The following is a 13,721-nucleotide window of genomic DNA, read 5'->3' on the forward strand; positions in this document are numbered from 1 at the left end:
TCTACGCCTCTACGGTTTGCGTCCGAGCCGAATGCGAGTCCGATATTTCTTTTATGGAATAACTTTCGGTTTCACTGTTTTCACATAAATATAAACCGTTATTTGCATAACTTACTCATTCACCAAATAGAATTTATGTAAATACACTTTTTTATTTTCTTTCTTCTTGATGTTTTCTTTGGGCTTCCGGACGGAAAACATTCAATTGGAATTGAAAAATCGAAGGCGGTGTACGAAAAAGAAAACGAATACGAACTTCGAAAGGCTTTACATATTTTTCTTCTTGTATCGTTTTATGTGGAAAGAAGTAGAAGACTTCTACTGCTACTTAACCGATGGAAAGATTGATTATTTATTTCCATTTTCTGTTGAGTTGTTAGGTTTTATATTTTTTCGTTTGGTTTCTTTGTGATTTTGATGATTCAAGTTGAATTAATTGGGTCGATTTTTTATTACACAGCTGTTCCGTGTTCGTGAGATGCGAGTTAGTGAAATAAAAATCAAGTAAATTGTGAGTGCGACAACGACAACGAACGACGGCGACGAGGACAAGTTTTAGTTTGTGCGATTTGTAAAACGACGAGAACGAGTTTCAGTTTTTAGCAGGCCAGCTCCAGCTCCCAAACCGAAACCAACACGACAGAGCAGAAGACGACGATGACGGCTCACGGACACATGTGTAGGAGCGCAATGCGTTTCTCGAATGGAATACGATTAACGGCAATAGGTGTGTAAACAGAGAGCAATTGAGCGAATGTGTGTGTGTGACAAACAAAACACAAAACACATACCAATGAGTTTTGACAGTTGGCAAACGTACACACTTTTAAGATAAAAAGCAGTGGCGTAGTTGTAATTCAAGGCATACAATTATTGGGGTCGTTACAGTAGGGTATCATCTTTGAATATAAAACCTAAAGTATTTACTATCATAGAACTGTTTTTTATACTTTTGTCGTAGACTGAAGATGGAATTGAAAATTATATGTGCAAAATTTTAAGTAAAAACAACTTCAATGTCTAATGCCACCGTAGTCACTAGATTTCGCCACCATAAATAACCACGATTACAGTACTATAGGTCGTTTAGACGATAACTTCTGATAACTTTTCGTTCGGTTTTGATATTAGCTTACTTTCGGTTAAGTCTATTATAGATGGGCCTTTAGGCACTAAAATTATCTTTTACATATCCGAAATAAAAGAAATTTAAGAAAACAAATTGTTCGTCGTGAATTGCAATCTAATTTAACGAACTATCAATTTTAATTTGCGTGCCACACAGGATCCACACTTTTGAACGAATAAAATGTTAGCTAGCATGTTGAACTAAAAGTTTCTTTCTAGTATTTGTTGTGCATCCGAGAAATAGGAACAAGTCAGAGTGCACGAATATTTTTTTCGACGAAGTAACATTCCATTGCCACAGAAGGAGCTTACTTTGTGTAAATTCGACAATTCGTAAATTAAACTCCTTACCACTGGTGGGGGGAAGTAAAAATCACGAACTGGTGGTTTGCCGTTTTAATAGCAAGTGAAATTTATTATTATGAATTTCCTAGTTTTATACAAAGTAAATGCTTACTGAACTATTTTAAAATAAATAAATACTGACAAAAAAATTAATGAATGAAATAAGATCATGTTGTTTTTAAAAGTGCATGGCGTTGCGTCGCGACGACGACGACAACGCGTGCAGTGCTTTTTGTTAGAAGGGTCATATTGGTTTTAATATTTCTGTTGTTGTCACAACATGCTGTTTGCGGGTGGTGTCATCTTCGTTGTTGTTGTTGTTGTTGTTGTCACAACATGCTGGGCCCCTCAGACTGGAGACACAGAGAAATCGATATCTTCAAAGGCAGCGTCAGCTATTGGTGGTTCCTTCAATATTGTTTCAGTTCTTTTTGTTTGATTAGATAATTGAGGTCTTCTTCGAACTATTATAACCACAATTATGAGGCAGATTATAACCAGAAACCCAGTAGATCCAAATAGTGAGTACTGATGAATTCCGTGGGTCCTGATTTCTTTTAAGATATTTTCTTGACTTCTTTGAAGCTGTATTGCCTGCTCCAAGCTTGATATTTCCAAAGAAATATTTGACTGCTGTAAGATCGGTTGTTGTTGCTCAGTTTTAAAAAGAAGCGAACTTAACTGCTCAGAGAGGTTGAATGATGGCAACACTGAGGATTTCAATCTGCTTGTCATCATTTGTCTTCCAATAATTGTTGTAGTCTGGTCATGTATCAAGCAATTTGATGGCAGCTTCATTATCCCACAACCTCTTAAGATAGTAGGTACTGAATCGAAGTCGCAATTGATGTTAACTGTTGTAGAATTTGGGACACTATAAATCCAAGTGTTCTGTTGATGCATCTCAATCCAGTACTTCTTTTGTGGGATATCTTTTACCAGACATGAATCTATTGGTTGTTGGTCGTTTTGAATTATTTTCATTTCATTTCATTAAAGGTAGGGTAATTTCCATTATAATATTGCTACCAGTTACCCTTCCTCTCAAACTTAAGGTTTTATATAGTTGCAGGATTGATTAGTGATACCTCCCTCCAGGAATCATCAATGTCCGGGGGATATTTTCATGAATTTTTGTTAGTTCGTTTTTAAATTGTTGCACTGTAAGGATAAGTGGATGAATCCTTCCAGTATGTGTTGAGAGCAACATCTCGAGTAATATGTTTTGAGTCGACTTATAATTTATCATTATAAGGATTTTTGTTTAACAGTTAGGAGTGGGTCTAAGTAGCAGGTTTTAATATTAAGGCGTGGAAGCTAGGTCAATCCATTAAAAAAAATGATTTTTTATTACTCCTTTTTTTGGAAATTGTTTTTGGAAGGTAAATTTGTAAAGCATCTTGCACATGAGCTACGAACTACGAACTGCAAACTGTGTATGTTGGCATATTTTGAGTTTTCTTTAACATGGGCTTTATATCTATTCTCAGACAGCGACGAATTAAATTACCCTTTTTCTCCATATTTTCCTTAGCCATGATCTTTCACACAAAAACAAAACAAGATTGGTTTAATTTGAAGGTTATGTTGCGCGTGAACAATTCGTTGCAGTGTGGACTTTTGGAAACTGGCTTGGGAATTAAATGGAAAACAACCAGTAATACACAAAAAACTGTGTGCAAATTCACTTTTCTTTCACTTCAAAGATCTACTAAATCCCAAAAAAACATTAAAAATCTGGCATTATGCAGTTCCTCGATTTGAGAACGAAATTTTAGACCCAAAATTTAGTATGCATGAACTTGAACAAAGTTTATGGACACTTAAAGATGGGAAAGCGGCAGGTTCAAATGGTATTCCAGTAGAGTTCTATAAATACGGAAGCGTCACACTGAAAGAACATCTGGTAACATTATTTAATAATGTTTTTGAGGGGAATCTTCCGGTAGATGAATTCAGGACTGCTGTAATATTCCCGATACACAAAAAAGGATCCTTATTGGATGCAGCGAACTATCGAGGAATCTCTTTTCTAAATGCAGCATATAAGATCTTTACAACAATGTTACAGAAACAACTTACAAGATGGATTACGACGCAAAATGTGCTAAACGAGTGTCAAGCTAGTTTTAGATCCGGATACTCTACAATCGACAATATTTTTGTCCTCAGGAGCCTTTCTGAAGCTTTTGCATTCAGGGTAAAACATCGTATGTATTTTTCATTGATTTCAAAGCAGATTTTCACACGATCAATAGAGGTGCTTTATTTTACAAATTGTACAATCTCGGATTTTCGTTCAAGTTCGGCTTAATACTCGAAGAGTTGTACTGAAGAACGCGGGCTGCAGTTTTTCATAAATGATCGAATTGATTTCCTTCCTGGAGGAGTTGACTTATTAAAGCATTGATGTAAGCGTATGTTATAATCTTGTTTGCTTACTCCCCAGAAACACTCCAACTTATGATAAACAAGATTTACGACTACTGTTCTTTATGGAATTTGGTTGTCAACACTCAAAAATCCAAGGTGATGATTTTTAAAAGCGGAGGTGGATGGAACGCATCGAATGGAAAATGGGTGTTTAACGGAGAAGACAATGAATGCGTCAAGGAGTACAAATACCTAGGATTCATCTTTTCCAGCAACTTACACATGGAAAAGCATCTATAGTAGAGAAACTGCAAAAAGGAAAAACAGCTATAAATATAGTATGGAAAAGAGTTTTTATGAACGTCAACTAACACATAGTATAAAATATAAAGTATTTGAAGCTGCAGCGGAGAGTATTCTTTTGTACGGCGCCCAAGATTGTGGAACACACATTGAACACACCAAACTATGTTATTATGCTAGAGACAGGACTTTCACCTCTATGCGTCAAAACCCTTAAACTGCAAGCGGACTATTTACTTATAGTTTTCAAGATGCCTGATTCCCGACTCAAGAAAGTAGCTCTTAAGCAGTACAAAATCAAAATAGCTTGTACAGGGAGTGGAATTGCCTCGCCGAAGGATGTAACGTGGAGCTCAATTTAAGCGTTGGAAGCATATCAAGTTGCAAGGATATCTTATATGATGTGATTGCGAAAGTAGATGAAAATGTAAAGAAGAATTTGTAGCTGAAGCTTCCGAGTCCTTATTCAGAACTATTTATAGAAGGCTGAACCACAATCTTGCTGAAGGAAACTACTTCAGTGATGCAAATAGTGTGAACGAGATTTCAAGCCTGAATTTCATACCACATAGACCCGAATTACCATTGGAGTGCAGTATGTGCAATCTTAGAGAAAGAGACGACTTAAATCATTTCGTTGGAAAATGGCCTTTTTTAAAGGAAACAAGAAGGAGCTTTTTTGAAAGTGATGAACAATTTGTATAAATATTGCAAATCGCAGTAAAGTTATATATCTAGAATTATGAACTTATGACTTTATAATATGGATGAAGGTGTACATCCAAATGCAAAATACGACTTATGTGCCGTAAGACAGTCCTAAGTCCTGAGAACGACGAGGAGTCCACACATTCGGGTCTTTGGCAACTCTTTCACTTACAGCTGCGATATTTTCAAACGAAGATGCACAGGTTTAACAACTTAGTTTGACAGATGTCACATTCCAGCCCTTTGCTTTTAAAACCGCAAAATGGATAACCCGTTATTAGATAAGAAAAATGTCGTAATATTACAGAAGGTATTTCAGATTCGATTTTTTTTTTTGTTTTTGGGAGGAGTGTCATTATTTTCTTACATTTCTTACATAGTCTAAAAGATAATTGTCAAAAGAATTTCACGTTATGGCGTGAAATGTTGTTTTTATAAATGGAAATCTTTTTTTGATCTGCATTTTTATGTTAACCCATTGACACTGAAAGTGTTTCAAACAGTGGCTGCATTTCATAAATTAAGAATATTTAAAAAATTAAGACAACTTGTATCTATATTGTATTCTTTAATTTTGATGTTTTATCAGAATTCTCAGACCTTTTTCTTTCATTTAAGAGTTATGTTATTTGTTTTGTTTAAGAATTCAATCCGTCAGAAAGTAGCTGACAAGAACAAAATGTAATAGACGTTCGTCAAAGATTTGAAAATTCTCATTAAACGAGTAAATCCAGGCACATTACTGTGACCTGATACCAAACAGAGTCTTATATTATGCTGTGAGCTAAAAACCATTAGTTCTTCACGACAATAATTTACAAACTTTGATTTTATTGGAAGAGTTGGAAGTTTGAGCGATCCAGAACCTACACTCACTCCTCGTTCCATCAGGTAAGATAGCACTAAAGAGTTTATTGAAATTCAGACATGGAGTCATGTAGTCTGTGCTTACAATGTTCCCTATGTATTCATGTACAATCTGCAATTTTCGAGCTTAGCGGTAAGGCACTGTTTGCATCAGTTTCCTTTCATATAAGGATTGAGTATTGCTCCCATTGGGAGTGGTCCTCATAGCTTCTTTTATGACTAGGAATGCTATTCTCTGTACCCTTGTGAGGGTTTTTAGATTTGTAGCATTCTTTTACGCATTCCACCATACCATGTTACCATAAGTGATTATTGGTGTGACGCTAGAGTATGATTTTAAGATTTGGTTGCCTGTTTGTAATGAAGAGCTTATTGCATGAGGATGTAAAATCATCTCTGTTATATGCACAAGTATTGATAATAGTTTACATTTGCCACTGTATTACTTTATAATATGTTTGCTTTATCTTACACCATTAAGCCAATTGGTTTCTAACTGTAATTATTTATATCAATGGGAAACATAGTTCCCTTATAAAATGCTACTGCCACTGCTGTGCCACACATAAATCGTGTACGTGTACGTATAAGGGTGGGAGAATTATATTCTATTTGGATACATATTTGTTTTATGTTGGATTGTTAGTATTTGTGCCGTTGTATTTATGTGTTGGCAGAGAGTGAGAGGATAAGAATGTATCATAATGAAATGTCAAACTGACAGTTCCAAAGAATGGTAGAGAATGGAATAAAAGATAAACTCGGTTACAAATTCACCACACCAATGATAATACAGTGCAAATCGGCAATGTAGTTAAGTCACAAACCACACAACCAAACTGTTTACATCCGGTTCGTTATTTTTGAATTAAATTTTGTTCTCTGTACCTTTGTATATGAAAACGTTGTATATGTTTTCACATACAAAGTTTCTGCTAGTACTCACATATGGATCCTACACCTGGGTACTTAGAAAAAGGCACTCCGATATCGTCCGGTGAAAAGAAGGTCTTGCTGAAAATTGTCGGCCCTTAATGTAAGGAAGGACGGTTCAGGAGACACTAAAATCGAGAACTCTATGCAAACTTCCTTGAAGCTGATATTGTGACAAAATTTATGCTCGGTAGACTCCGTTGGGCTGGACACATAGCTCGTATGAGTGAAGAGGAACCAGCTCGGAAAGTTCTTTGTAGAAAATGTTATGGTAGGCGACAGCGTGGCAGACCATGCTAACACTGGGGAGATGGCGTAGACCAGGACACCCAAAACCTGTATGACACAGGTTCGAGAGCTAAATAAATGGGTGGATCCAGGTTCGGATCTCGGATGAAAATGTTCAGCAAAAACTTATGATAAAAAACATCATTTGTTGAAATGCCGTGTTGATTATTGTTTGTCTCAGTATTTTTTTAATTGTTCGTCTACATATGAAACAATTATTGATCAAATTATTCTACATTTCATTTTTATTTTATAAATATATAAAAAGTTGTCTACAAATTCAGACTTATTGTACGTAAATATTCAACGAGAGGAGGCAATCTCTTCTCAGACCATTCCAAATTTTCCTTAACTGTAGTAGCGGCCTTTGTCACAAGTCTTCTGAGAGCTTCCGAATTGAGTGCCACTTTTGCTGATGAAAGCATCGAGTTTGGCTTGTTGTTCTTTAGTGGTGAAGCGTGAAGCTATGTTTGAAATTTCAGTTGCCACAGACGAATAGGAACCCATGCTGTGGAATCATAAATCATGTTATATAAATAAAATATTCAAATACAAATTTAAATAAAAACTTACGCTTTTTGTAAGGCTTCAAAGTTTTCTGTCACAAGATCGAAGACCGGCGAAACATTCTCAGCATTTTCAGTGTAGAGGGTCGATAGAGCTGAAGACTTGTCCTGGCGACGGATATCATCACTTAAAATAATATTGAAATAACGTTCCACAAGTTTCTTGTCCTTTACACAACCCAAATTATTGATTATCAATACTTGTTCAGTTGGAACTTGTTCAGCCTTCAACTTGTTGAAGAGGTCTTCAAAGTCCTTTTCTGTACCATCCCTCATTGCTGTACAATAAACAGCGCCGCGAATATTGACCGGAACTGGTTTGTTATGCATGTTTCGGAATAATTTCAGAGCTTCTGCAATACAGTCACTGTGGCCGTATTTGCAATTCCAAGAGATAACCTTGCTGCGGGCATAAATATCCAGAGTCTTGTCGGTCTTACTTTCCACAAATCCAAGTGAATTGTATGCTTTCTTCGAAATTTTAATTATGTAGTAGGCGAAATTGTCTTTGTCTAAGCCAAGACGAACGGCCAAGAAGTCGAAGCCGTTGAAAGCAGCTGTCCATGGCAAATAATTGGTTTCAGTTTCCAAGTAGCTGAGGCACATCATTGACAACTCGTATTGCAGTTGTCCTGAACGTGAAAGGGCCAATAGATCGTCAACGTATTGAGCTCGGTTAAGTTCGTGGATGCCATCCCAATTCTGAGAGCTCAAGGCACGATGGATTTGATGCCAGGCGTTAGTGCTGTAGTTGACTCGGTAGTAGCCGGTTTCTTGGATGTTACCAACAACCCACTTAATAGCGTCCTTGAAGGTCACATTTACTTTGTCAGTCTTGTCTTCCAGGTATAGATTTGGTGTTGTTGTATTGAAATCTTTTTGTACATTTGTTGTGTAAGTAAATGGAACGGTGTACAAAAGTTTTGCATCACTGCCGTCTCCTGGAGTCAATAGGAATCGCTTTTGTTCGACAGTCATGCTCTTGGAATCAGCAGCAAGTTCGATGTGAAGAACTGGATAGCCAACTTGTTCGGTAAAACTTGTTAGAACTCCATTGGGCATTGGCATATTTCTTTGTATCTGTCGGCCAATTAGCTGTCCAATGATCGAAGATATTTTTGGGAACAGTGTTGGTGTATTTACTAAAAGGAAGTGTCAAAACTAAAGATGTACATACAAAATATGATTTATTGGAACTTACAATTCATTGAGGTAGGTTTGAAGAGATTTCTTGAAACTTTCCTCTCCAATAGCGTGCCTAATCATTCGGATTACCGAACCACCTTTGTTGTACGAAATACTGTTGAACATTTGAGGAAGATCCTCTAGAGAAGCTGCGGTCTCATCACTCATAGGATTTGTGTTGTTGGTTGAGTCCATTCTAAAAACAACATGAATCTGATCGACAACAAATTGCTTGTCCATTTCAAATGTTGGATCAACCTTAAAAAGCAAAAAGAAGCACAACATTCTTGAGTAAATTCTTCTTCTGTTAACTGTTTCCCTTCAAATCACCTCAGCTGTCATGAAATATTGGAAGTAACGAGCAAAACCTTCGTTGAGCCAAGTATGACTCCACCACTCGCAAGTCACCAAATCTCCAAACCACATGTGAGCTTGTTCGTGAGCAATAACTCCAGCAATTGATTGTTTAGCCGAAAGAGTTGTTGATCCTTCTTCATAAAGTAAAGCACGTTCCCTGAAGTACAGAAATCAGATTGGTTATTTAAGACTCGTCAACACTGTCACTCTAGGTTAGAAACTAACCTGTACATTTGAAGACCCTAGTTCCCCATTGCTCCGGCTGAGAAATCAGGAATAGCGGCTAAATGCATTTTTTCCACACCATATTCGTAGAATGGCAGTTTCGTGTAAGTGTCAAAAGCCGTAAGAAGCTCACGACCAATATCGAAGCCATATTCGGTTTGGCCAAAATATTCGGGACGTGCAACAACGTAAAATTGACCATCGACATCGGTACGTTCATTGAAATCGGACACGAGGAAGGCCAAGAGGTAGGTGGACATTGGTGGTGTGGTGGCGTAGATATCTTTGAAGTAGTTATTGCTAAAAAGAAACGTTCACGTATTAAACATTGCTAAGGCATCAACGATTTTGAAAGGTTTTAAGAAACTTAAACAAGGTCATATACAAAAAATTAAGAAATTAAGGATTGCATACAACTGAGTTTTGAAGTCATGTTTATAGGTCAAACGAGCTTCTTGGATGCAATTAGAAAATGTAAGGTCGTTTTAAGAAAGCTTGATTAAGAAATTCAAAAACTGGACTTTAACTTACTCTATACGTAGGCTTTGAATCATGCGGGTGTTACTGACTGTCTTGAAGCTCTTAAAACGAGTAATTGCTACATCAAACGTGGCTTTGAAATTTGGTTCATCGAAGCAGGGGAAAGCACGACGTGCGTGATTTGTTTCAAATTGTGTTGATCCCAACCACCTGAGGATAAAGTAAAATTTATATGGGTTCCTGCATTAAAATCATTGAAACACCAAGAACTTACCTTGTCTTATTCTTACTATCGACATAGGAACTCTTATAGAATCCATGCATATTATCTTCCATAAGACCTGTGTACACAAAATGTAAGGTATAGTTTGTTTTCGGTCTCAATACAAGATCCAATGTTAAACTGAATTTATCTGTGGCAGGATCTTCGTCGAATTTTAAAATTTTCAATTTTTTTTCCGGAACAGCAGTCGCATACAATTCACGGACTGTATAAGTTAATCGCTTCCAATGCAAAATAATCTCATCCAAGTTTGACTCGGTCGTACTGATGTTGATGTAAACCTCACCTTCGAAGGTGAACTGTTTGTTACCATCGCCAGTTAATAGGTATGGCTTTAATGAAATGTCGTAGTGGGATGGGAGGACGTTGGAAGGAATTCGGTAGTTAACATCAGCTTTAGCTTCAGCAAGTGGTTCAACTTCGGCTTTAGTAATAGGAACGCTGATCACTGCGGCGAATAGTGCCAGGGCTATTAAGCTCATAAGGAAAAGCTTCATCTGAAAATTAAAACGGAAAAGGATTACGAGTAAGATTTTTAAAAAATGTAAGTAATGGTGGTAGAGTAAAATTGATTGCATCATCTCAGTAAAAGGGCTCTAATTTTCCGCTATGCTTTTGGAAAAAGTTATTCGATTAATAATTATATTTTATAAACACATTAGAGTTTAGAACACACTTTCAAAACCGTCTCTATCAAACATTGTCCACAGAAACATCTTTCGAATATGCTTCAAATAGAGTTGTATACCCTTGCTTGATAAGGAAATTAAAATCAGCTAAGTTCTTGCAGATACTACTACGGCAAAGGATAATAAAGCTCCCGGAATCGATGGAATTCCATTTGAATTTTATAAAAATGCAACGCCCAACTTAATCTTAGAAATTCACCGTCTATTCAGCGATACCTTTCGCACTGGTGCAATTCCTGACTAAGCCAATGGGTAAAAGCAAATCATATTTTAAACGAATTCCAAGCTGCATACTGAGGAAACTACTCAACCACGGACCAAATCTTCAATCTCTCCTGCCTTATAAGTCTTCAGCTTAACCGGAAAAATAAACTGTATGCGTTTTTCATAGATTTGAAAGCTGCGTTCGACAATATTAACAGAAACGCATTGTTCTACAAACTGACACAGATAGGTATATCTACAAAAATGGTATTGATTCTTAAAGCACTCTATACCAACAACACTGTTTTTGTATTTTGAAAATTGAATTTTCATTAGAATTTTTGAATTTTCATTAAAAATGTCATATTTTCTAAAAATTCAAATTGGCAGAGAGTTCAAAGAGTATGCAATCGAAAATTAAAATTTCCGCTATTTTCTGATGAGATATTCAAGATTTTAAATACATTTTTTTCAGTTTTTGAATTGATAAAATAAAAGGTCAGTTTAATATATTTTCATATTGTGTTAATTAAAATGAAGTCGATAACTTTATTCAATCGTGAAATATATTTTTATAATAAGAAAAAATAAAAATAGAAATCCCTAATCCTGATATGGATCTTCTTTAAAAAAGTTTGAAGTCGATATCTCTCTGGTTCTTTAAATATGAAGGGCGAAAAAAGGTGTTCCAAAGAATTGGAAATCTTCCTTATAACCAAGGAATAGTATTCTTTTAGCCTTGAAACGTTGAGAAATGCCAGAACACTAATTTCGACAGATTGGACCGAATGATATAACTTGCCTTGGGAAGCTAATAAACTCAGTTAAACGATCTGATTTTTTGATTTAAATTGCAACCTTCTTAACAACTTGATTTTTAAACGAAACTATTGTCATAAAATTATATAACTGATGCAAAAGTTAAAGGCTTTATTTTAATAATCTGTCAGAGGCTAGCTCTATCACTCTCTTATTTCTTATTTATTTGGCAATAGAAAACATAAGTAAGCAACGAAAACTATGTAATAAAAATGAAGTCAACTGCTACACATCGTGTTTCTTTTCTCCGACAATTTGGCGACGAGGATAATTTTAATTTAAAAGAAAAATACAAGTTTAACATTGATTAAATAATTAAAAAAAAAAAATACATTACAATACAAAATTGATACAAAATATAAAATTCAGACTTAATTTTGTTCACGTGCAGTCTTAAAGTGACATAACCTAAATCGTTCACCACAATGGCAAATCCTGCTGCGCCTACAACAATTCAATTTAATTTCGAGGGATTCGATGTTGGTGTCACGTTGGTTAAAACGCTTTGAAACCGCGTTGGACATTTTCAATTGCGATGCTTCGAAAAAGAAGCAATATTTGCTACACTACATGGGAGCACCTACTTACGATGTGCTGTGCGACAAGCTCTTGCCCAACTTACCAGAAGATTCACAATACAGCGAAATAACAAATATTTTAAAAGATCATTTCGATCCGAAACCGAATGAGATCCTAGAAAATTATCGTTTCCATTTGAGGAAACAAAAGGAAAGTGAAACATGTGCGGAATTCTTAGTTGCTTTGAAACGTCTATCCGCAAATTGCAACTTTGGATCCTACTTAAATACAGCCTTAAGAAATCAATTTGTGTTTGGGTTAATAAACCAAAAAATCCAGAGTCGTCTACTCGAAAAAAGCGACTTGACTTTGGAAATAGCTGTGAACACCGCCAATGCCTTCGAGACAGCTGAAGGGGGCATTGAATTACATCAACATATGTCGAGGTCAAGCGTCAACGAAATCCAAGAAACAGTCAATGCATTTGGCGATAAGCGGAAAGATACAAAAAAAAATCGAAAGGACAGCGGGCAATAAACAGCCATTTACAAGAAAATGTTACCGGTGTGGTAGCACCTCCCACTTGGCAAACCATTGTACCTATAAAGAAGCAGTTTGTGGATTCTGCAAGACCAAAGGACATCTTCGTAAAGTTTGCTTGAAGGAAAAGCGCCAAGTTAACCTGGTTGCAGAAGAAGATTACATTTCAAGCGATAATGTCCAGGTAGATGAATTATTCCAAATATACGAGGGAGGGGTAGACAATATTAAAAACAATAAAATAAGTACTATTAATCGTTCCAAAATATTTTGTAATCTTAAAGTTAATAATTCTCTTTTAAATTTTGAAATTGATACAGGTGCACCGGTGACGATCGTGAGCTTAGGTGATGCGGAAAGGCACTTTGGTGATTTGGATATACATGATAATGATACGTTGCTATACAGCTACTGCAAAACTCAATTGGATTGTGTAGGGTACATTATGGTTAATGTAGCAACTGCAACAAATAATCACAAAGTTAAAATGTATCTGGTGCGAGCCGAAAGGAAGCCGTTACTAGGACGCGAATGGCTCCGTACGATTAAACTCAACTGGGATCGGATCATCGCCGATCAACTACACAAACCAGGAATGGATGTAAAAGCTATTCAAGCAGACAAATTTAACGATATAAAGCTTAAAGACATTGTGAGTAAGTACACAAATTTATTTTTGCCTTCTACTGGAAAAATTGTGGGACACCAAGCTAGATTACACATAAAAGAAAATGCCTTGCCTAAATTCTTTAAGGCCCGAAGGGTACCATTTCCATTAACTGAAGCTGTAGAAAAAGAAATTAAAAAACAGGTAGACGAAGGGTTGTTAGAAAAGGTTGACACAAGTGAGTGGGCAACACCGATTGTTGTTGTACGGAAAAGAAATAATGAAATACGAAAGTGTGGGGA

General features: G+C 36.2%; 1 protein-coding gene across 1 annotated transcript in view; it reads right to left on the reverse strand.

The window, feature by feature from the left end:
- Window positions 1-7,167: 7,167 nt before the first annotated feature.
- LOC129943415 (membrane alanyl aminopeptidase-like) overlaps window positions 7,168-13,721 on the reverse strand; it is a 33,256-nt gene continuing 26,702 nt past the window's right edge. Inside the window, 9 exon segments of the mRNA XM_056052851.1 lie at window positions 7,168-7,313; window positions 7,315-7,453; window positions 7,519-8,552; window positions 8,554-8,653; window positions 8,713-8,954; window positions 9,027-9,210; window positions 9,279-9,578; window positions 9,810-9,968; window positions 10,033-10,538. Coding sequence (XP_055908826.1) covers window positions 7,218-7,313; window positions 7,315-7,453; window positions 7,519-8,552; window positions 8,554-8,653; window positions 8,713-8,954; window positions 9,027-9,210; window positions 9,279-9,578; window positions 9,810-9,968; window positions 10,033-10,538 — 2,760 coding nt within the window. The 3' untranslated portion in view covers window positions 7,168-7,217.

This window comes from Eupeodes corollae, chromosome 1 (genome assembly GCF_945859685.1).
Source record: "Eupeodes corollae chromosome 1, idEupCoro1.1, whole genome shotgun sequence".
In the NCBI taxonomy this organism is placed as follows: domain Eukaryota; kingdom Metazoa; phylum Arthropoda; class Insecta; order Diptera; family Syrphidae; genus Eupeodes; species Eupeodes corollae.